General features: G+C 42.7%; 3 protein-coding genes across 3 annotated transcripts; 1 reads left to right on the forward strand and 2 right to left on the reverse strand.

Annotated features, from left to right (window-relative positions):
• Positions 1 to 3,327: 3,327 nt before the first annotated feature.
• zmat1 (zinc finger matrin-type 1) lies at positions 3,328 to 9,935 on the reverse strand. The gene is made up of 7 exons (XM_076284719.1): positions 9,674 to 9,935; positions 6,840 to 6,934; positions 6,630 to 6,713; positions 6,257 to 6,401; positions 5,831 to 6,100; positions 5,352 to 5,442; positions 3,328 to 5,263 (listed from the first exon to the last, which is right to left on the reverse strand). The coding sequence occupies exons 1-7, from the start codon at positions 9,822 to 9,824 to the stop codon at positions 4,117 to 4,119; spliced, it is 1,983 nt and encodes a 660-aa protein (XP_076140834.1). The 5' UTR covers positions 9,825 to 9,935; the 3' UTR covers positions 3,328 to 4,116.
• Positions 9,936 to 10,290: 355 nt separating this feature from the next.
• Positions 10,291 to 17,313, forward strand: cacfd1 (calcium channel flower domain containing 1). The gene is made up of 5 exons (XM_076284720.1): positions 10,291 to 11,056; positions 12,914 to 12,986; positions 13,312 to 13,437; positions 13,576 to 13,683; positions 13,836 to 17,313. The coding sequence occupies exons 1-5, from the start codon at positions 10,948 to 10,950 to the stop codon at positions 13,924 to 13,926; spliced, it is 507 nt and encodes a 168-aa protein (XP_076140835.1). The 5' UTR covers positions 10,291 to 10,947; the 3' UTR covers positions 13,927 to 17,313.
• A 275-nt stretch (positions 17,314 to 17,588) lies between these two features.
• rexo4 (REX4 homolog, 3'-5' exonuclease) lies at positions 17,589 to 23,597 on the reverse strand. Its single transcript, XM_076284721.1, has 8 exons — positions 22,962 to 23,597; positions 22,397 to 22,698; positions 21,738 to 21,890; positions 19,628 to 19,821; positions 18,988 to 19,076; positions 18,779 to 18,853; positions 18,488 to 18,562; positions 17,589 to 18,101 (listed from the first exon to the last, which is right to left on the reverse strand). The coding sequence occupies exons 1-8, from the start codon at positions 23,163 to 23,165 to the stop codon at positions 17,931 to 17,933; spliced, it is 1,263 nt and encodes a 420-aa protein (XP_076140836.1). The 5' UTR covers positions 23,166 to 23,597; the 3' UTR covers positions 17,589 to 17,930.
• Between the last annotated feature and the right edge of the window lie 421 nt (positions 23,598 to 24,018).

The following is a 24,018-nucleotide window of genomic DNA, read 5'->3' on the forward strand; positions in this document are numbered from 1 at the left end:
CTCCCCAAATATTTATCAAAAAACCTCTTGAACATCTACCCACCATCTATTGTCTGCTTAAACCAAAACATGTATGAAAACAACACATTTAATTGTATATTCAGATACTTTCTTTGCTACCACCTGAGACATAGATACGTGGTGACCCTGTATCCCAGCTATCATATTCAGTCAGGATTAGTACAATTCCGTATGTCTACTACTGAAAACGTACATGACTTTTTGAAACGCAGACCAACGCAACATACTTTAATTCACTCAGCTTTTCTCATGAGCCTGTAAGAACAGGATGTTGGCTATTCTGCATTGCTGTTTCTGCGAATTGATTATCCGTACATTAAATAAAGATGGGTGCACTAGTTGTTGGAACACATGAAGTGCAATCTTTCATCCATTGAGCTGACGCATTAATTACATTTGTCTATGAGGGCGAATCTCTCATCAGGCAATTTTCAAAAAGAACATTAATTCATATTCTTCTTTCCCACCAAAGTATATATGAAGTTAAGCTCACATCATAGAGATGTTAACACAACAGAGATCATCTGCTCCACTTAGAACTCTCTCATGTTCTGTGTTTGATTGTGCTGAGAGGAGATGTGCGTGTGTGTCTCCTGGCCCTGCATAGCCCCCCAGCCCAGGTGTGTGACCTGATATCCAGCTGCACTACATACTGAAGTGCAGGGGTTTTATATCACACACACACACAGAGAGATAGAGAGGTTGTTTTATAAAATAAACACACAAAAGTCTGCTTCACCTTTGTCTGTATAACTGGCAGTTAACGAGACATGCCTGAAACACAGATACATCCAGCGGAGCTTACACCATTTTACCTCCACCATCTTAAATACATTAAACTGCTGAATGCAGTGTGTGTATGGGTTGTGCTAGAGACAGCATCTCAGGACACGCATGCACACACAGGCACACTGACATCTGCAACAAGCTACATTTCAAGAAAAAGTTTTACATCTTTAAGGACAAAAATAGAACTAACATTTTGTTTATGTATGTGTCATGTTTGACCTATGAGACTGCAACATTTCTGACATTCTACTGTTATCATATAAAGTAAAAGCCTCATCTAATAATAAATAAAACGTTTAATGGATGGTTTTACAGATCAGCTTGTCATTATATGCATCATAATTTGTAATTGATGACTACATAGATAAATGCTTACAATAGTGCAACCTATAGAAATAATTTAATCCGAAAGATTTCTCTCGAAAAGTCTCTCTTCACACAACCAAGAGATCATGTGGGAGGGCATTGTGTGCATTAGAAGTGAAATTCATGGTGCTTTGAGCCCTAAATCAACACCGTAAAACCATATTTTAACCGCATAAAACCATAACCAACCGCATAGAGCCCTCATTTAAATTACAGACAAAGTGCAAAGTCAGTCACTGAGCAAAGCGTCTCGCGTATAAACTAAAGCCAAAGTGTGGCGTGTGGGAGACTTAACCTGACCCACCCATGTTTGTGCTTAGGATCTTGCTCAGGGTATTACATCAACACAGATGTTGCCCTGTTTTTAAAGTAACTTTAGTCAGACTTCAGAATTTGCAATTTGCCCATCATTTAAGGGCCAATAGTCTTCCTAGACAATATGATTATAATAAAATGCATGAAATTGCTACCGTATACACTATTATGCAAACACACCTGAATCAGACCTTGTAAATAACAGCACCTGAATCAGAACTTGTAAATAACAACACACCTGAATCAGAACTTGTAAATAACAACACACCTGAATCAGACCTTGTAAATAACAACACACCTGAATCAGAAGTTGTCTATGCATGCTCTCATCTTCACCAGCCACTCAACTATAGATCTGGGGACATGCAGAAATGACTCCCTACAATAAGAGACACATAAGACTTATGTACGCTAAAACTGAACAGAAATATGTGTTCCCTCTCAGGTTTTATTTTTGATGAAACAAGGGATTTCACTGAAATGCAACAGATGCTGCTGGTCAGATCAAACATGTAAAGCATTATGGTAGTGATGGCTCCTTTGGTGGTTGCTCTAGTATTATACCCCAAAAACTGACATGCTTTACATATATTCTCTTTTGGTAAAAGCACAATTGTTTTGCAACAACTTGTATATGAGTGTGTGCACCCTCCAAAACTTCCGACACGGTTAACTTTAATATTTTTTTGCCTGCTCACTCAATAAACACACCATGATGTGCTAACATTTATGTATTAAATTTAAGGGTAAAAGAGTAACACGTAAGCCTTATGCGGGGGCTTGAAGTTCAAGGCGTCGGAGCTGGTATGAGTGGGTTTGGGCTGAAGGCTTGCGACAAAGCTTTGGGTTCCTCTACGGAGACCTGTGCCTTTGAGAGCGACAATGAGGGTCGTACTAAGAGGAGAGGATGTGGGCTTTACACACATGTGCACGTAGAGACACGCGCCCTCAAACACACACACACACTCACAGTGCTCCGGGGGTCGAGGGTTCGGCTACGAGAGGAGCAGAGGGAGAGCGACCGCAGAATTCTTTGAATACAGAGCTCACAGGGCCCCCCTGTGCTGAGCCTTCTCCATGAGTCGTTCAAACACTTCACACACACACACTTATGCCCACACCAACTTAAAGCACACAGGCAGAGAACAACAAAACGCCTACACACACCTACATACACTCTGAGGGAGAAAATTATAGAGAAGAAAACTTGACTAGGAGCATTGTTATTCTTATGAATCCGTAACGTTTTGCCATTGCGTCATTAAAGGTGTGTGTGTATGTACCTCTTACAGTCCAGCCGTGTCTTTGGGCCCACTCACACCCCACAGACGCTGATAGAGAGGGAAGCCCGTGAGTCGCCCCATGGCCACATGAGTCAGACAGGTCAGACAGGGATTCCCCACCCCCACAACACCTGTGCTGTGATGGAGACTTGCCTGACTGACACACACACACACAGTTTCAATTACAAAAGCAAGACACTCACACATCCATAATCATCAGTCTTTTCACAGGCCCACGATGCATACGCAAAAATACTGAATACCTTCACGGCTGAGATCAACGGTGTATTCTTTGTGGCAGCCATAAAAGCTACTTCTCAAAGAGAAATATGATAAACAATACTCCTGGATTGGACTGAACAGAATATGTGAGACATGGAGGAGCTTTGGCGGTATGTGTGTGTATGTGGTGTTAACAACACAGACTTTCTTTATGCAATGTGGTTGACATGGTAACGCAGCGTCCTCATTTACACCAAACGATGCACCTGCCAGAGCAGCGTTGTACACATCTGCATGCATGAGTAAACACAAGCACTGCCGTACACGCACATTAAGTATAACAATAAGCATGACTGTTTTATTGATTTACATCTGTCATTGATCCAACATCTGTTTGTAAATTATGACTGAACAGTGTGTGTAGAAATCCAAAAATACTGCAACCACGAAGGAGCTGATTCATTTCCTGGATTCATTTGCGTGTCATAAATGAGGAATCAAATACAATTCAGTCATTACAGAGTCAATTCTCTGTCAAGGTAATATGACAGAGCTTTTGTGTATTTCCCGGAATAGGTGAATTGGAGCTGGTCTGCTGCCAAATACATAAACAGCTCAACAGCACTCCCTGGGGGTAGGCTGGTTGCCTAAGTGATTCTGGCTGTGTGAACATTCCCACTGCTTGTGTGTAAATGCCAGACTAGGCTCTGGCGTGTATATTAGTCTAAAGCAACAAAAATGTAAACATTATTACAATCTCAGGTCACACAAAATTCAGGATGATCTTGCACTGCTTAGAATAGCCAACAGTCGACATTCCACAGGGCTAAACAAAATAGTTTATCTTGAGGGAAAAGACAATAAATTAACATATTAAGACAATTAAATGAGCCTCGGGTTGTAGGGCAAACATACTGCAAATTAATAAACAAGTGTCTGTCTATCTATCTATCTATCCATCCATTCTCCATGCACGTCATTCATATCATTTGGTAGACATTCACATTCGATCATTGACTGGATAGCTTTCCCATAACACAGAAGGACTCCCCGGAAGAGAGCAGGCTGTGCTAGACACTTGTGTAGTGATATGGGACAGAGCCCGTGACCCCCTGACCTTTCAGAAGATCCCCAGTATAGTCTCATCCCACAGTTTCTCCTCCTCTGTCCTAGTGTCCACCTCCTCAGTGCGTTCTTTCCTCTTCTTCTCCTTCTTGTGTCTGTGTGTCTTGTGTTTCTCCCTGCGGTCAGTCCGCTCTGCCGAGATGCTCTCTGCCGCCGGAACGCCGGCTTGTCCATTTGTTTCGTCCTGTCCTTCTGCGTCCATTTTCCCGCTCGTGTCGTTGGCCACGCTCTCTCGCTCGCCCCCCGGCGGTCCCTCCTTTGATTCTCGTCTTCTTTTCGCTCCTTCCTCATCCTCCTCTTCTTCGTGAGGTCTCTTCCGTTGCCTCTCTCCCTTTCGTCTCTTCGCCTCCCTCTCCTCGTCAGACAACTCCTTTCGGTGCCTCCTCTCTCTCTTCCTCGGCCTTCTGCTTCTCTTCCTCTCCAGATCGTCCTCTCTCTCCCCCTCTCCGTCCTTTCTCTCTCTCCTCCGGGCTCGTTTCTCAGCCCGCTCTTGTCCCTCTCCTCTTTCCTCCTCTTCCGGTCCCCTCCTCCTTCCTCTCCTCTCTTTCTCCCGGTCTCTCCTTCCTCTCTCCTTGTCTTTTCTTCGCCGTTTTCGCCTCCTCTCTCTGGAGTGGTCTGAGTCACTGCTGCTGCTGCTGCTACTGCTGCTGCTACTACTACTGCTGCTACTATTGGAAGAGGAATCGGACCAGGAAGAGGACGAACTCGACCAATCGGGACTCCTCCCTCTGGCCGGTCGCCGCCCCGCTGGACCCTTGGGGCGGGTCAAGGGCAGCATGTTCGGGCGTGGCCCGTTGTAGCCCGGCTCCCAGAATGGAGCCCGCGGGGCGCCCCTGCCCCACGCTGCAAATCGATTGGCCGGCGACTGGAAAGGAGGCTGGGCCAAGCGCGGCGGAGGTGTGGGAAAACGAATAGAAAAGAGAGAGGGAGGATGAAGAGACGGGGGAGGAGGAGGAAGAGGAGAAGGAGGAACAGTCTTCTCTGCGTCCGCATTCGGTTCCTGCTCTCTCTCTTTGTCTGCTACACCAGCTTTGGGCTGCAGGCCCCGGGCCTTCTGGACAGCGATGTAGTCGGCCAGCTCATCCTGGTAGGAGTCGTAAACTTTCTTCTGAGACTTGCACAAGTCCGCTACCTTCTTCTCCCTGCCCAGAAACACACACTCATCAAGCCACGCAGCAAAAGACAACACCTTTTTTGCACAGAATGATGGATGAATGAGAGACTTCTTACTTGATCTGGTGCTTGTTGCCTTGCATGTGTGCCTGGTACATCTCCACAGAGCTCAAGGTTAGGCTGCATATGGGACATGTTAGAGATCTCGCTGTTCGAAGGAAAGAAAGGAAAACGAGGAAAAGAAAGATTTAAGTGTGAGAGTCCAAATAAAATCACTAACTATCTACACAATTAGGCACCCACGATGCACTGTTTAAAATGAAGTCATCTGCAAATTCCAGAAATTCTGTCTTGAAGTTTTTCAAGATCTAACCCTAGGTTAACATCAATTTCGAGAAAAATCATTTGAGGAACTGTCTCAGATCTGTTACAATTCTGCTTTAACTTCAACCGTGAGTGATTTGAGTCAGTGATGGTGGATTAAAGGCTACAGAGAACACTGGGGCTAGTTCTGACGGGCTTCGGCTGCTCTGTGCTACACGGGCGGCCTGTGTCTTTGTGGTGGCGAGATGGCCGCGTGGACGACCAGCGGTCACCTGTGTCTCCGTCCTCGGCCAGCTGCTGCAGCACCTGCTGGCGGCTCTGGTTGCGCTGGTGCTTGCGGCCGCTGTAGTGCTGCTGCGCCATCTGCGGGTTGTTGAAGGAGGCGGCGCACAGGCGACAGTGCCTGGCCGGGTCGGTCAAGTCCACCTCCTGGGTGGCGGCGGCCGTGCCAGGGCTGACCTTTGAGCCCAGCGTGGCCCTGTCGTCCTCTACATCCTCTGGCTTGTCTGGGACTTGGGGAGGGGCAGGCTCAGCGACGTCCACTGAGAGAGAAGGTATGGATAACAGTATTGAACTGGACATGTAATGCAGTGTGTGGTATCTGGTGTAGCTTCTCTAGTATGAAGCTGAACTGCGTGTATTATTCTGAGGGTATGCATCTCATCAGACAATGTGTTGATGCATTATGCCAGTCATACCTTTCTGCTTGGCATCGAAAGGCCGGAATCTACGCAGGTTCTTGGCATGGATCTTGCCCTCATAGTGAGACTTGGCCACCACTGCTGAGCTGAACACCATGTTGCACAGCTCACAGAACTTCTGTTTATCCATCGAGGCTCCAGCCTGTCTCACACACACACACACACACACACATTAGTCATGCTCAAGTGTACAGACATATACACATACACATGTACGTGTACACACACGCACGCACGCACACACACGCACACACACGCACACACACACACGCACACACGCACGCACACGCAGAGTACAGACATACAAATATGTGCATTTATAGAAAGCACACATCCTTTTAAAACACACAAGCACATTACTTGCAATTACCTGCAGGACTGTTGTTTCTTTTTCAGGGTCCTGAGCTTTCTTGGACTGGAGGTACAGGCGGACTTTCTGTGCATGTTTCTTTCCCTGTAACACACAAAGCATTATGGAACCTCAATAGGAGCTGACCACAGTAATATGTCCAGTCTGTCTGCAGGGTGAAAAACACTCCGACATGCACTGATGCGCACACACACAGACACACACACACACCTCATAATGGGAGGTCCTCTGGGACTCGAACAGCAGCACAGCTTCACAGATGTGGCAATACTCATCAGTCAGCAGGTCCTTCAAGGCATCATTGCCTAATACACACACATACACACCAGAACAAAACCACACAATTAATGTTGCAAGATCGCAGTATATTCTTTAATCAACACCAACCAAATATATCCTGCAATATCTAACTCAGGTGACTCTGTTGTCACACCTTCTCCATAATAATTAGGATAAGAACTTGTTCTTAAAAGGCTGAAGATGGCAACATGCCATAACTAGATCAGTCAGGCTTGACTGACACTAAAGTCGCTTGTGATTGGTTTATTGTTATCTCAGGAAAGGGCAACAGAGGACATTGCATCATAGTGACATTTTTATAACAACACAGTTAAAAGTGTCATGCCATTTGCAGAAAAGTTAGTGGTTAGTGAAAACAAACCAAATTACATTTGAAACCAAGTTCCAAGCACTACACACAAAATAAAAAAAATAATAAAAGAAAAAATATATTGTGCGTACGAGCTTTATACCAATCTGACATGGTGATAGAGAGCTGCTAATTAACAATGACCAAGAACATGATAATGAATGAAATGGGTTTATCCGTTTTCAAAGGTCTCAGGCCTTTCAGGCCATTTTCAGTTCATGGACGCCATTCAAACAATCATAGACAAGTTACAATTGATAGGCTACCTTAACAAAGTGAAACAGAGCCTGTTTTAGGCAATACATCCAATTTGTCATCAGGCTCACCAGACCTGTTTTGCTCCAAGGTGTGATGTTGGAGCCCAAAGTACTAAGCCTGCCACATATGAAATCTAAACCTTGCTATCTAGACATGAAGTTTCATTCTGGTAGCTACAGAATATGTGTGAGCACTCCAGTAAAAAAAAACAAAAAAACATTCCAACAACACTAGTAGTATGGGAGTAATCATAACTGTTCACAAAGAATGATGTGTGTTGGTTTGGCCCCTGCTGCACTGAGGAATTATTTTTTTTCTTTTAATCACAACATTATGGGCAGGTCTGTAGTCTGTATCTTGTGTTTTTATCCGGTGTTTTTACTCTGCCTGAAGAAGGTCATCTGACCGAAAGCTTGCACAGACTTGAGTTTGCGGATTTTTCTTTACTTTTTACTGTAGTCTGTATCTAAAATCATTATAGATAGATAATTACTTAGATGTTCAGAAGGCAAGCCAACAAACCAGTGGAAAGGTTACATTAACTTTACACCAACACATCTCAAAAAGTATGAGAAAAAAATCTTCTGAGCTCAATTCTATTATCTAGTGTTCTCTGGTATTTTATAAGCCTGTGCTGATAATTGGTTGATTTAGATACAATACAGCAACTCCTACTTTTAATAGGGTTTTTCAATATTTTTAAAAATGTGTTTCACATTTAGCAAACTGAGTATTAACACTTAATTGGCTACATTAGAAAGCATATTTAAACCGACTTTGCACTTTTTCTCCCTTAATACATTAACTAATACCAATTATTTTTTTCCATTAATAAAAGGCAAACCTACTTCTGTGTGTCATTCAAAATATAGGGGTGGAGTTGCAATGATTGTTAAAAAAATGTTATTCTCTGCCCAGGTTAATCCACATGATAAATACAGTAGAGTTCAGGAGAAAGCCCTCTGTTATAGTGTTTAACCTCTGTTATATTGTTTAATCTAGAAATACACTTCTGTTGTCATGCCTGCCAACCATACTCATTTGCTGCCACCCTGTGTTCCCAACCTTGATGTGGAGTGTTTTAGCATCTAAAATTGCACACTTTTCAAGCTGGATACTCACCAGAAGAAGGGGGACACAAAAGTTTAAGAAACTGAAATGAACAAACCCATCATTCCTACAGAGGTGGTGATACCTGATGAACTTTGCCCAAAAGCCTGTCAGTAAACTCTATCAACGTTTTTTTGTTTATAAATTCACTGAGGGACAAACATGTCCAACACCGCATTCGCACAGCATTCTTTATACATTTACTATTACTACATTATAGAGTACTAACAGCAACCACAACACTGGGGATATTAAAAAGTCCTCAGAGATATGGATGCCCTTAATTCAGTACTTAAGCCTAATGTCTGCTTGTTTTTTCTTTTAAATCAAACTTACATGAGTACAACTGTGGGTATGTTACAGCATGAATTTATGCGTCCAGGCCAGAGTAGGCCAGGGTGGTCAGTAAATAATTATTTTTGGCCTGTTATTAAACTCTTACTGAAGGGGCACGGTTACCTGATTTTAACCTGTATTACATTTTTTGGTTTGAAGTAGTCGTGTTCGAACTGAATTCCTAAAATGTACTGGACAGTCCAGTCTCACGATCACATGCTTACTTTCAATAGCAATCTTTTTACGGTATAAAGCTAGGGCCCTCTCATTCTCTTTAACAGGCTCTCTACTGCATTGCAGCTCGGGGTTCTGTATTAGCTCAATGGCTAGCTAGCTATATAACGTCAGCTGGCATTCGAGACTCACGCGTCAAAAGAAATCAACTGATTAATTACTTATTCCGAGGACATCATCATTAGGCCGTTATTGATACTACGCAGTTATTGATACTATAGTATCCAACCGGTGTTCGATATGGATAGCGATTTACTCTAGGCTGTCAGCTAGCTAGCTAAGATGATTAGCCAAAGTTAGCTAACAACCTAGCAGGTTTGGGAAAACGTTTGGTTACCATCCATATCGAACATCGCAGAGGATATTTATATCGGATAGCGTTGTTCTTGCTTATATCGAAAGTAGCGTTTGTCAGTAGTTGGAGCAACGTTAAAGTCTTAACTTTTGATGAACTCACCTTCAACCTGCGAACTAGTGTTGTGAGTGTTTATTACTGTCTCGGCCTCTACTACAGTTGCCGAGTCTTGGTTAACGTTAAGAGTAACATCACTTTCAATATCACTTTCCGCATTCTGCGGAAAACAGACACTATTACTGATCTGTGACATCGTCTTGAGAAAGCCAATTCGGTGGATTCAGTTTCTTAACATCTCCTAAGGCCTACTTCGCCATAATTAGCATTAACAGCTGCTAGCTCACTCTAATATGGCTGTCCGTGAACAACAAGCACAAAAAGCCAACAGAGTTGTTCAGAGAGTCGACTCTCAAGAACAATTTTTCTTCTGCTAAACAAATTCCATCTCACAATGTTAGAGCCTAGGTGCTACAACCAAGTGCGCCATCTACTGTTGTGGCAGCATCAATTTAATGAAACTTCCAAGTTCATATTCCTTTATTTATGGCATAATGTGTTGTGGTTTTTTCCATTGATTATTTGCCCATTGATGCCACAGTATTCGTAATCAGTTGCCAGGAGGGGGGATAGGAAAAAATAATTAAGACTAAACCAGCACACATTGACGTATTTATCTGAGCTCCACCCCCAAATGCAACGCGGACAAGCCCTGGGAATCTCCAGCCTGCACTTGTAGACGGGCGTAAATAAAGGATTTTGGGCAGGCCAACAACACTGAGCCCACCCAACGCCACTTCGAATACAGCGGACGATTTTGTGGGCTAGAGTTTGCTGTACTCTGACTGTTTTACATCGCACAGGGAAGGCGACAGCATATAACCAAGTGGACTTTCTCTGATGGTAGAACACAAAACCAAGAATTTATTTTAGCTAACGTTAGCTGTCACATACTATCATAGCAGGCTAGTATCTGCTAGCCTGCTAGATAAAGACATCAGTTCAGATCAAATCTACACGTAACTAAGTTATTACTAACTGACAGACTGAAATCGTCTATGTGTAAAACTGCATTGAAATCCTAATCAGTGGCTGTCATTATGCATGACTAATTTCTCACATTCTGCTGTATTTATTCTACATAGCTAGGGGGACAATCTCCTTTATGGTATTGCTAAGTCGACTTGAACAAATGTGAATCGTCGTCTGCTACTACGGGTACACAAAGAAAATAGGCAGGTTTGTTATTTTGTCTTTGTTGGCCTTTTGTAAGACATATCAAGCATCATATACCATAAAGTGGTGTCGATAGTGGTGGATACTAAGCAAGCTGTAAGTTAAACGAGACGGCTTGAGCCTAAATTATTCAAAGGAACGAAATGAACTCCGAAGAAGCTGCCGCTCCAGCCAAAATCGTCACGGATGATGACGGCATGTCATGGTGGTACAGATGGCTCTGCAAAATCGCTGGAGTCTTAGGAGGAATATGTAAGTATTGTTACTTAAGCACTATCTGCTAGCCTAGTTAGGTTTGTACAATAGGTTAATACAATGCAGCATATCAGCATATCGCCAAATAATCCCACAAAACGCGCTGTCAGTTTCCAGTGACACTGTCAGGCTAATGTCAAATGCTATGAAGTGATCTTTGACAGCTAAAGACCTTTTGCCACGCCTGTGTGACTGTGCGTCAATCATAACTGCGCTGTCATCATGGCAAACTCTTGTTTGGTGTCAAGCCAACCGTTTCCATGCAAATAGCATTATTGACTGATGAAATACATGCCCTTGTTGTAACTGTGGTCAAAGTAAGATATCAAAAAATAATCCTGGCATGATTTGACTGGACCACCTGTCTAATACTTCATTCATACTGAGCAACACAGCTGTCGGCTAAAAAAAAATCAGAAGCTGTAATATGTCAGGAGGTGCTCTGAACAGTTGGTGTGTTGTTCGAAAGTCCTAGACAGTCACTGGCTCTTTCAGCTCATTTCAGCCAGTGGCCTAGAAGGTTCACACGAGGTAAGTAGACGTAAAGGAGTTAACAGATGCGCAGAGCTGACATAACCTCTCATTATCTCAGGATCAGAACACTAGATTCATTCCACAGGCCCATTGTTCATTTTATCCCTCATCCCAAACTCGTTCACCTTCCTGTGGGTGTGTAGTTGTAGGCTGTCATAAGTTATTTCTTTTAGTGTGAAAGAGTGTAGATGATGACACAAGCACTTGCACACATACACGTCTGCAGTGTAACGTCAGATCATGAATACCACGCAGAGTGGTGTGTAAACTGGCATGCACATATACACTTTTTTGGAAGTCAGTGACATTTGGTTGTTACGTTTGGTTGTTACTGGTGAGAGTATGGATCAGTGACTTGGCAGAATCAGGAGAGGAGCAATTGTATAGGAGGGTAAGACGGATAGGGCAAACAGTAAGTTAGTGTTCCTTAAATTTCTAGACTATACCTTTCTCTCTCTATCTCTATCTCTCCCTCCCTCCCTCCCTCCCCTCCAATCACTGTTTGTTGTGAATGCATGTACCACTGCCATGGGCACAGAAGGACCAAAGAGTCTCAAGCTCACATGCTGCTCCCACATACTACTAACACTGCAAAGTGTTCCCTCTGTCTCACCACTCCCCCACACACACACACACATGCACACACACACACAGTTATTATGCCCTGACCCTCCTACACACACACATGCACACATACATGTTGCCACCGATGTTACTGGAGGAGTGTGTGTGTGTGTGTGTGCAGTCTATGTATACTCAATATGTTGTGTATTATTCAGGAGGAGTTTCAGAACTTGGCACGCAAGCTTGAGCACAAACTAGAGTCCTGCTGTGCTGGAACTCAGCAGCATGTGTGTAGGACGCATGGGCTTGCTACAGTGTTTCATATTTGCATTCACTGAGTCTAGTTGTATTTACTCAAAGCACAAAATACCCTGCAGAGCAAACACATTTATGTATTTTTGATGGGTGTGTGTGTGCAGACGTCGGTCTTTTTCGCTCCTCCTGGCCACAGATGACAGATATATTGAGTGAAATATCTGATTCAAGTATATATATATAAATATTCAATAATGACAATAACAAGGTTGCAGTTTCTCTTAATATTCACTTGTGTTAGAGGCAACATGAAGGGGTTTAGCCTGCGCGTTGCAATGTGTTTCTTAGATTGCAGTAGGATACAAGTAGTTAAAGTCAAGTAGTTGGCAAACTTGGCAACTTACATTTTTCATTTTGGAATTTAGTTTGTTTGATGCTTCTGCAGTAATTTTCCATTTTCCAAGTGCATGTATGTTAACTGTGATGTTTTTCTCCATCTAGCCTGTGCGATAGCAGGTGTGTGGAACTGTGTGACGGTGAATCCCCTTAACATTGCAGCCGGAGTCTGGATGGTGTAAGTAGAGGCACTCTTGTGTGAGTGCATTTCTGTTTTGCCTCTCTTTTTTTCTCTGTTTTTGCATATTAGATGCATTTGTGTTGTGCTTGTCTATTATTTGTGTGTGTGTGTGTGTGGACTTCTGTATATACTGTATCTGCAAGTGCATGTGCGTGAGTGTGTGTGTGTGTGTGTGTGTGTGTCACTGACTCTTCCTGTGTTTGGAAGTTGGGCATGTTTGTTTGTGCGGTTTAGATTGCGTGCTTAACCCTCCCTCCCGAGGTCATTGCATGCTGATTATGAGAATGACTCTCTTTCTAATAATTATTTAATGTTGTCACAGGTTGAATGCGTTTGTGCTGTTCCTGTGTGAGGTGCCGTTCTGCTGTCAGTTCATAGAGTTTGCCAATGCCGTGGCGGCACGCGCCGATAAGCTCAAGCCCTGGCAGAAAGCTCTCTTCTACTGCGGGTGAGCGATGCCAGCACACTACCCTCACCTATTCCACACCCCACACATATACCATACACCATAACCATAAGTCACCCGATCTCAATCACTCAAGCAGACAGTCTGAATAAGCTCTGACGTGAGATACTGTGTTGGCAGGATGGCCTTATTCCCAGTGGTGCTGAAGATCTCCTTCACCACTGTGTGCGGCAATGCCATCGCCTTTGCCACAGGGGTCCTCTACGGCCTTGCATCACTCGGCAAGAAGTAAGTGTAGTTCTTTCTCTCTCTATCTCCCTCCCTCTCTCTATCTGTCTCTCTCCTTCTGTCTCACTCCCTCTTTTTCCATTTAGTCAGTAATCTACATAATTTACAGCACAACATTCATAGAGATGCCCCCCCTTTGTTTTCTGTCTCAGGGGAGACGCAGTGAGCTATGCTCGTCTGCAGCACCAGAAGCAGGGGGATGAGGAGAAGCAGGCGGGGTTGGCGGATGATGGAACACAGTGACCACCTCTCAGCCTCCTGACCCATCATTCCAGCTCCCTTCCCACTCTTCTCATCCCTTCTTTCCCCCTCTCCTCTCCTCCCCCCCCTGTCTCTCTTTTGTGTTCTTGGTTTTATTTATTGACTATTGAAGACTGCTGCACCTTTGTTATCTTGTCCTAGAGTCTGGGCAAAGGTTTGATTTGTGTTGATGTTTGTAGCACTAGATCCAAGTCTCTACTAGACTAGAACTGTGACTTTATTTTGTTTTTACTTTCTGAACTGGATTTAAGCTCTCTTATTTTAAGAAATGTTTGTTTTATGTCATTATCCTTAAGAGATCCCTGGCATCCATTGTTGACCAGTGTATTTGATGTTAGATGCCATTGTCAGGCCTTTGTTGGTTTGTTTCGCGAGATGTGTGGAATCGCAAAACACTCCTCCTACCTAACCTCAGCCTTCCCCTGCTAGATTAGTGCTAACACAAATTAGACATTAGATCCCTCTAGAAACCTAACAGTAAGTGGTCAATAGTAATCTAGCAAAGGTGCAGTCCTTGATTATGATTCATTACCGTACATTGAAAATTCATCAGATTCAGCACAGTTCTCCAGCGGTCCTTCCAGTGTGTGCACAGACAAGACTCCAGTGCGTGAGCTCAGGAACACTGTGCCCAGTCCTAGCTCTGTAAATGGGAAACAAATCAACAAGAGGTGCTCGTACGCCAGTGTTTCTTCGGTAGCACGGAAGGGAGAGGTGCGCTATCAACAAACCTTTCACCAAGGTCGAGGACTGCATTTTTAAGTTAAATCAGTGCTCCTAAATATCTAGTTAATCAGGGCTTAATCAATGCTTATGCAGCCAATCAGTGTAGCTAGGTCTGGATGCATTCTTTTGCATCCACGGCGACAACAAGCTTAGCCACTGCAGGTACTGGGAACTTTGGCCATCGGGAGCTTTTTGTGTTCTCCCACAGTTCTCTATTCGGCACACCCAAAGATGGCAGGAGCTTTATATTGTTACTCTCTGTTTATCGTTCTCTCAGTGTTGAATTTTTTTGATGACTATTTATTCTACCGATTTTACCGTTATAAAGTGAAAATGTGTTTCGATCAAGAGGCATGGCACGTATGGTCCTGTGACAAGTCAGTGGATGTCCATGGCTTACGTCCTGGCAAGTTGCTAGAGCAACCTAAGGTGGCCCTGAAAGACAAAAGTCATATTCAAGTGATTAAACATGGGGATCTTATAGAGCTGAAGTCAGCTGAGACTGAGAGGAGAGAGGAAATAGGTGGAATGTAAGCGAATGTGTTTTAATGCCTTTTTTTCTCTCTCGGTCTTATTCTCTACATGGCTCTTACCTTCCTTCTCTCCGTACGGTGTTGAAACTGAAACGGTTGACATCTCCAGAAATGACAACATTGATAGTCACCAAAATGTTACCAAGGGAAAGAGCAAACACCTGGATAAGACTCTGTGATCCGGCCATCAGATCCTGCCTACTTTGGGTTAAAAACTCCATGGATTCTGTTAAACTCGATAAATCGTTGAACTTTATGAACTGGAATGTTTTGTGTGTCTGTTACATGGTTGTAGCTTGTAGCTTGACGGGTGGAAAATGTGACCTTGAGGATTTTTTTGCAGTTCTCGCACCTCTTTCAGGGATTTTGCGCGTTTGTGTGTGACTTTTGTGTGGGGAAAAATGGGAGATTACCCATACAGCCTTCCTTTTGTCGAAGCAGAGGTCCTCAGCTGCAGTTAAGAAGGGCTTTATAGTGAACTGAGTGAGAGAGCAGAGTAGCAGGGGACTACTTAATCTCATGATTTCTCATGTGAACTTGAGGTACTTCATGTTGTCGTTTATTCGTGGAAAATATGAGCCAGTTGTCTTGCATGCAGTGCTTTTAAGTCATGTGAGGGAACATAGGGAAACAAGGTTCCATCCTTTACCTGTGTTCTCTTGCTCTTTGTCTTGGTTCTTGGTCTCTCGCCCCCAGACAACCAGCACCGTAGATACCAGCAGTGCAGAGATTCAGCTTTCAGGAGCCACTTTCCTGACGAGTTCTATCTACAGTACACTCACACAACAGGGTTTCTGCATAACAGTTTAAACTGTCAGGTATGACAAAAAACCTTAAGCCTGTCGTATAACAAAAATCACTAATAAGTTCAAAACTCTGCCTCGTATTGAGGGTAGACCACTGTTTCGGTTTTTACACTACAGTGAAGGCTTTACCTCTTCAGGTTCTCTTTGTTAGTTTTTTCCCCTTTTGGATTTATACATAGTGGGCATTGTGGAGCAGTGGTAATGTCATTGGCAACTGGTCGACCTGGGTTTGATTCCTGATCCTACCGTTGTGGATCTATGTTGCTTTGGATAAAAGCATCTGCTAAATACCAGTAGACTTTAACTTTAATCAAGGCAATTGGTTATTCTTTTCTTTGTTTTTGAGGTGAACAGAGTCACATTAAGGAATATATAGCCCAGCATTTGCCTTGATGCATGTGTGTACCAAATTATACTGTGAATGTTATGGTCTGATGCACCAAACAGTTTTGAGCTTTGTTGTCAGCTTAACTTGTTCATCAACTCTATTTAAGGTTTAGTCTTGAACTCGACACCAGTCCTATAAAACTTCCGTTTCCAGAACCACACAAATCTGCACTACATTTTTAATGTCAACTTAAGACAACCTGCCTCAATGTTCTGTACAGAATCTTCACTGGGAAAGGACATTTGAATATTCAGTTTTTAATCTGATGTCTTTGTATCTATTTAATTGGCTTTATTGGCATCTTGTACCTTACAATCTGAAAAATGGGAATATCTCACACTTAGATGAGGGAACTAGAGGCAATAGTTTGCTTAAGCAGACTATGGATGTGTATGGAGAGGCATAATCTATTCCAATCGTAATCATGCAACAGTGGTAAAGTTGAAACTACTTATTCAATTTATAATAGGTCATTGTGAATACTCTGAAAAGTACTTTCTAGCTCCTCAAATAGTTAGTAGGTTACTGTACTTTTCATCCTGGTTTTCAGGCACCGTCAGATGCAGGAGCTAGATTGGAGCAGATACTTAACAAGTATCTTGGGTCAGACAATGTCAGAAGAAAGGCCTAGAATTTTCTATCTCAGCTTCCGATACTTGATTGACACACTTTCCAGGCTAACCTCAAACCATCTTGCACTCTACTCTCCGCCACCTCTATATTTGCTGCAAGGTGTGTGTGTGTGTGTGTGTGCGCATGCGCTTGTAGGTGTAGCTGTTAACTCAGAAATGGAGTGGTTTTGTGTTCGGTTTGTTTCTAAATTGATGTGAAATGCTTGATTGTACAAAAATTCTCACTTCTGTTTGTCTTTGTTTGCCCTGAATGACTGAAAAAAATAAACCATCCTGCCTTTTTAAGACCTATATTCTGTCAGTCTTAATTCTCTAGTAGTCTACTCTACACTCAGGCAGCTGAACTGATGTGCAAAAAGTGACGCTTGGTTTAAGAACATCAGAACATCTTTTTTATTATTATTTTGTATATTCACTATACTGCACCATCTAGACTGTCAACTAAATATTCACTAATTCTTCTATACATCTCTAAAATGATCATGTTCTTCAGATTGGTTGACGACCAATATCAAACACCTCTCGCCACGACGACAACAACAAATGTTCACAACTGCTCTCATTTCTATGAGTCCACTTTAATTCATGATGCAAGATTCCAATGCAACCCTTTAAGGCACTGTTTCTCCCTTGAACACAACTGTATATATCTGTAGAATCACTGAACCAACATGTTCAAATACATTTTGGTAAAATAAACATTGTAGTAAAATACTTAATTTTGACCACACGAATGAAAACACGGTCCTGTGTGGGCTCCTAGGGAGACCCTGGGCCCCCACATTCGGCCCAGTCTCTCTCCCAATAAAGCCCTGCTCACAGAGAGAGCTATGGAGTTCCACAAGTATGGTGCATCCATCAGGACGTCCAAGGAGCCTCGTCACTGCCATTTTCTCATTGACTAGAGGGCAATTACAGTGTTGGGCTGGGCTGCAGTCTTCTTTTTCTTTGGGGTTCTGGGCTTGCGAAGAATCTTCTCTGCAACGCCATGGAGTTTGCCCTCTTTGACGGCCTTCTCCCAGTCCTTTTTCACCATGGTGTAGAGACGCATAGTAGCCTGGGCATCCTGGACCTGTGAGACACACACACACACACATACACACGTCAAATACTGTGCGAGATGGAGTTTTCATGTACACATGTAAAAACAAATGCTACGCAACATTAATCCTTTCCTAAACATTATATGGTATTTGGCCAACATTAAATGTTGAAGTATTTCTTATGGATAAGAATTGCTTAAAACACTGACAATTCTCTGCCCAAAGCTTTGGTATAAGTAATACAGCAGAACTTCGAGTTAATGGCTAAATTAACATGATGTACATATGGCTGGCTCCAAGGGTGCTTCCAGGCAAACTGCTAGAGCTACACTACAAATAAGTTAACACTCCAGAGTAAATGTGTTAGGACTATGGGGGAAATGCTGCGGTTTGTGGAAGAGGGGTTACTGCTTACAGATGAGTGTTCTCCCTGCTGAACTCTGACGTTGAGGATCTCACGTGACAGGACCTTCAGAGCTGGTCGACCACTCTGGAAGAGGAGGGAGGAGATTTGTGTGAGTATTAAAAGGACTTGATGGTATGTCATGTATATGTCATGATATATCACAAATAAAATAAAATAATCATTTTGGCATTGTGTGTGATGTTTGTGTGTGTAAAAGAGACAATGTTTATAAGCACACAGCCAGAGAACGTGGCAACATTGCAAACAGTATGTGTGAAAAATGTAGCTTAGCTCCCTCACTCTGACTAGTTTCCTGAATGGCTTGTACTTCTGAGTGTCGCGGATCTTTTTCTTGGGATGGTCTAACAGCAGTACCTACAAAAAACAGGAGAATCAAGGCGAGCTAATCATTACAAATGCAACCAGTCCTTATTAAACAAATGTACGTGCAGTATTACAGTATTATGGGTGTTATTGTAGAAACATCTCCATCGTCTTGAGTCTCATACCCTCAGGTCGTTGTGTATGGCATGTCCCACCAGAATTCTTCCCTCTAAAATGTTGGCAACCTCCTTCTGGACCTGTTTGAAGTTCTCCCCTGAATGACATACACACCAATAACTAAATTCAGAATTAATGACACTCAAGCATTTTTTGGATACTTTAACACATATGATTTACGTGTTGACTGATTACTTTAAAGCCCTACACAACTACCATCAACTATTAGAGAGAGGAGGGAAAACTGCTATTGGGATGATATAGATGGCATCGACCATAACACACACAGGACGAACAGAGTTCAGTGTTCACTTCAGGGCCGGCAGTGGCTCAGATAGAGGAGATGTTTGGTAACCAGAAGGATGCCGATTTGATCTTGGCTCCTCCTGACCCTGTTGAAGTGTCCTTGAGCAAGACACTGAACCACAAAACTGCACCCAATGTGCACATTGGTGCCTTGCATGGCAGCAACCACCATCTGTGTGTGTGTGTGAGAATGGGTGAGTTTGAGATATGACAATGTAAAAGCACTTTGAGTCCTCGGTGGAGTAGAAAAGCACTATCTAAATGCACTATTTTACTAATTAGGTTAAAAAAAATAGACAAAGAAAGCAAATAGAGAATCAGCTTCTACATTCGTGCACTGACCTTCGCTGATGTCCTCTGGACGGATGCCACTGACCGCTGTCCTGTAGTCAGTCACTTTCTCAGTAGGACGCACAAACTTGTCATAGATGCACTTGCCAAACTGGTTAACGAGGGAGCAGCGCGCCAGGATGTTCTCCTCGCCATCGGGACCCACCCCCACCATCTCACAGTCCATGGCCACGGCTCGCGTCACTCTTATAGGTTACCATGGCGAGGGAGAGAAGACGAGGAGAGAGCAGTTAGGCATCTGCCACCCTTATCTGTCTGACCCCAATAATAACTAGTTACTCTAAACCTCTACTGAGAAGCTTTATTGTTCCCCATTTCTCTAGGCTAGCCCAGTGTGTCCTCTTCTTTTCATTTAAGTGTATCAGTGACATTTGTGAATGGAGCTTTGGCTTATGAAAGGCTACCTGGCTGGAGGACACTTAACCAGAACCCCAAAAGTAAATGTTCCAAAGTCTTTTGGGGGTTGCATAATTGAGGCACCAGACAGCCAACATGGATTGGCCAAAAATTCAAACTCGAAGCAGTCTTTTTCAGCAAAGATGCATACAGTGTTCAAAGTGTTCCAACCTGTCAGCATTCCCTACCAGTGCCAAGCCAGCTCTGTTTGAAACCTTTCACAGCAGCTGAATGCCATTCATTATCCCTTCAAATAAACCCACAACTAGCCCCAGACACCAACAGCAACTTACAAATAACACACAATGTAACACAATTAAGACTAATTATGGTTATGGTATGGTATGGTGATATTGAATTTTAGCCGATATCCGATATGCCAATATTTACAAGCTCATTCTGGCCGATTGCCGATGTCGATACACCTTTCAAATATGGCACATTTATTAAGTAGCCTAACATTTTCACATAAACATGTAAATGTCATTCTTGAACAGTAGCCTACAAGACAGTTCCCTAAGAACTGTGTTGTTGACAATATGAAACATTGTTCTCAAATGAAAAGAAATGCAGCTGTAACCCTGTAAACTTAAAATGTCAGTCTGTAGAGTAAAATGAATGAGACCTACAACACGTAGGCTAGTAACTTTACAGCTAGCTTTCATTCTGGACTCATGCTAGCTTTCTAACATTAGCTAACGTTACACACTTTAGAAAATGATTGCTGATTGTAAACAAAAGCTTAGCAATGCCTCTTCACAGTTTTAGCTTGTACCGTTTTTTCTGGCTTAGTGCTTTGTAGAGTTCAGGATGCTTAAGATGTGTAATTAAACTGGTAACGTTAAAGAGTATCATTTTACCCCTCCTCGCATCACTTGTAGGCTACTTTACAAGCACTGCAAAAAACAATTTTGTTATCAGTTTCCGGAATTTTGAAATACTGCCACACAGCCAACATCTTAAAGTATGTTGTTGGCGCTCATAGTAACATAAACATTTGCTTCGCGGGCGCATAATTAACAGGTCACCTTATCGGCCAGGCACATCGGCAGAAATGTCCATATCGGCCGATGCCGATAATCAAGTTATGAAGCTTTTATCTGCAGATACCGATGTCGGGCCGATATCATTGTGCATCCCTATATGGTAATGAGTCATACTGTTACTGAGTCATTACTGATACCACGTCTTGACTACAGGAGATACAGCTCTCTCACTAGGATCCTATAGTTTACATATTTGGTCATGTTTGGTGAAGTTTTGTAAACGTTAGGATTTGTAGCTAGTGCTTCGAAGTCTGCTCAGCCTGAGGTTACCAGGAGTGAACAACATATTTCGGGTCACACATTATTTTTACTTCACATTTTTTTTTACATAATGCTTTTGAGCCTTGCTGACTTTCTCAAAGCTACAATGAATTACATTTCCAGACGTTTTCCAAGACATTCACACAAATGTCCAAACTTTTCAAGGTCTGGAAGCAATTCAAAATTCTGTGCTTTCCCGACCTGTGCAAACACCCTGCCATTGCATCACTAAGAATAATCTATGTCTGTGACAAGTAGTAGTGGGAACAGAAGCATATCTGTCCAAAATCAATTTGCAAATTCATGAGTTCTGTAAGTCTGCATGTTCTCATGCCCACATGCTTGGATGAATGATATGTGCCTGTAAGGGTAGACTTGAGACCTCAAACCTTACTCACCCCTCAAAACTGTGTTCCTTCACAAGTGCGCTCTCTGTGCTCTGAGCGTCGGTAGTCCTCACACCCTTCCTCCTCCTGACGATGTCCGCCGCCTCCTGCCCTACTGCAGTCTCAATGTCATCAGGGTCTACATCGTCAAACCAGAGATCTGCCCTAAAACCCACCGAACATTAGGAGCGAGTTAGGTGCGTGTTAAATGTACATGCATGAAGGATATTCTTCTCCTGAGTTTACTGCAGCAGTATGGTTCTGTAGCATGGTTAGTACAGTTTCCCTGAATTTCCCCATCAGAGTTGTGCTTTTCTTTTGGCGCTTCTGTTTATTTCATTTTATTTTATTAACCACAAGTGTGTAGGGAGCAGGGGATGTGGTGTAGGTGTGGTATAGGGTTTATGATGGCAAAAGTGGACTTTAACTGGGGATGTCTCCCCTATCCCTGTCTCTTTCTGGGACTGTGCGTCAGGAGAAAGTCCAAGTGTGTGAGAGAAAGCAAATTCAGTGAGACCCAGTTTTCTCGTCACATTGATTAATCTCTTTTAAAACAAAATAATTCAGAGTACATAAAAAGAGGGAGCAAAACACTCCTGTTACAGTCAGCCATTCTATACAGGACTGTCTGTTTCAAACAGGTGTGTACTGTGCGTGTGGAATGGACTTACTCGGTAGGTTTCTTCTCAGCTGGCTCTTCAACCCTCTTTTTAGTAGCTGGTTTGCTGTTCTCAGGCAGGCCATTAACTTTCCTTTTCTTGGCTTTGTGTTCGGTTTTTGAGGGTCCTCCAACTTTCTTATTTTCAAGGGCATCGGTTTTCCCATGGTTTTGTGGGATCTTGGGTTCAGGGATTAGCCCTGGCTTTGAAATGGCTTTTCCTGCCTTTTTCTGAAAGTTCTCTTTTTTAACCTTTGAGTTTGTTTTCTCTGGGCCCATCTGCTTAGATTTAACATCAGGGGTTGACTTCATTATCTATAACATAGGGGATGATGGGAAAGAAGAGTCTTAGTTGCATAGCTGACCATATCCAAGTAATTGTAGAATTAATGCAATGTGATTAGATAGGACTTGTCATTACAAATTACATCACTATTTAGAGTATTGCAGGGAAGACCATTATTTCGACAACACACACACACACATCTCGTCCACTTAACAACTGTTAACAGGTACACCAAGAGGCTATACGTATAATACAATGAAACTATTACGGTTAGAGAAATCAATCCAATTACCTCAAGCAGAGTTTTCCAGTTGGAGGAGAACTGTTGAGCGTCTTGAGGAGGACCCCAGTTCAACTTCTCCGTCCCCTCCGTTTTTTTCTTCTGGGCTTTCATGAACTTCTTTCTTTTTTCTTTACTCGTTTTCTTCTTACTAGGTGGCTGAGATGGTGCTGACTTCACAGCCGACTCAGACTTTTTAGACGTGGATTCAGCCATTCTTGCGGATCGTGTCAATAATGTAACGTCAACCTCAACGACGCTATCTGTCCAGCTAATGACAGTCCAGACCGGTAGAATTTTTTAAAATCCTATTTGATATGGATATGTGACCCTTCCACTACCAAGGCTCAAACTGTTTTATACAGTACAATACATTAAGTCTCTTGACAAAAACTAACTACAATGTTACACGTAGTTGTAACTACAAAGTTAGCTTGGACAGCTAGCGATATCTCGCTAACTAAACATCACATGTCAAAACAGTGATACACAACAACGTAACATACAACTGCATTAACCAAACATATAATGGCCTTGCTAGATGGGACTAGTAAAATACTTCAATTTAGCAAACCAATGACCTAACCATCTGTTTATAATGCGTAGTCCCACTGATCAAGCCATGCTGCAACAAGAAGCACACGCTGAGTTGTGTGTAACGCTACAAACTGCAGTAAGGAAACAACTCATATGAATACATAGTTCCGAGACACAGCACATTCGTTCCGCTAACCAGAATGAATTGACATGTAACAAATAGATTAGATGATCAGATTCAACTTTATTGTCATTGTGCAGAGTACAAGTACAAAGACAACGAAATGCAGTGTGCGTCTAACCAGAAGTGCAAAAAAAGCAGACAAGTGTAATGTGATATACAGTAGTATAGACAGGTGGTGCATAGACAGGTCAAGAAATATAGTGCAGTGTGGACAGTAGTATACAGTAGTACAGTGTAGACAGTAGTATACAGTTGATTCACAGAAGGTGGTTTAGAGTAATATAAATTGAATATAAATATGTGCAGTGTATTAGCAGTTACCTTATAGGAGCAGAATAAATATGGCTA

This window comes from Alosa pseudoharengus, unplaced genomic scaffold (genome assembly GCF_046254945.1).
Source record: "Alosa pseudoharengus isolate Yale_2024_CS ecotype anadromous, Long Island Sound unplaced genomic scaffold, YU_APseudo_1.1 YU_APseudo_1.1_scf_14, whole genome shotgun sequence".
Lineage (NCBI taxonomy): Eukaryota > Metazoa > Chordata > Actinopteri > Clupeiformes > Clupeidae > Alosa > Alosa pseudoharengus.

Excerpts from the sequence above, each read along its gene's own strand:
- zmat1 (XM_076284719.1), bottom strand. The coding sequence starts at position 9,824 with ATGTCACAGATCAGTAATAGTGTCTGTTTTCCGCAGAATGCGGAAAGT. Across the intron at positions 6,402-6,629 it reads AAGAAACAACAGTCCTGCAG|GCTGGAGCCTCGATGGATAA; the intron begins GTAATTGCAAGT and ends TGTGTGAGACAG. Across the intron at positions 6,101-6,256 it reads TTTCGATGCCAAGCAGAAAG|TGGACGTCGCTGAGCCTGCC; the intron begins GTATGACTGGCA and ends CTTCTCTCTCAG.
- cacfd1 (XM_076284720.1), top strand. The coding sequence starts at position 10,948 with ATGAACTCCGAAGAAGCTGCCGCTCCAGCCAAAATCGTCACGGATGAT. Across the intron at positions 12,987-13,311 it reads GCAGCCGGAGTCTGGATGGT|GTTGAATGCGTTTGTGCTGT; the intron begins GTAAGTAGAGGC and ends ATGTTGTCACAG. Across the intron at positions 13,684-13,835 it reads CTTGCATCACTCGGCAAGAA|GGGAGACGCAGTGAGCTATG; the intron begins GTAAGTGTAGTT and ends TTTCTGTCTCAG.
- rexo4 (XM_076284721.1), bottom strand. The coding sequence starts at position 23,165 with ATGGCTGAATCCACGTCTAAAAAGTCTGAGTCGGCTGTGAAGTCAGCA. Across the intron at positions 18,563-18,778 it reads CATTCAGGAAACTAGTCAGA|AGTGGTCGACCAGCTCTGAA; the intron begins GTGAGGGAGCTA and ends CTCCTCTTCCAG. Across the intron at positions 18,102-18,487 it reads AGCAGGGAGAACACTCATCT|GTCCAGGATGCCCAGGCTAC; the intron begins GTAAGCAGTAAC and ends TGTGTCTCACAG.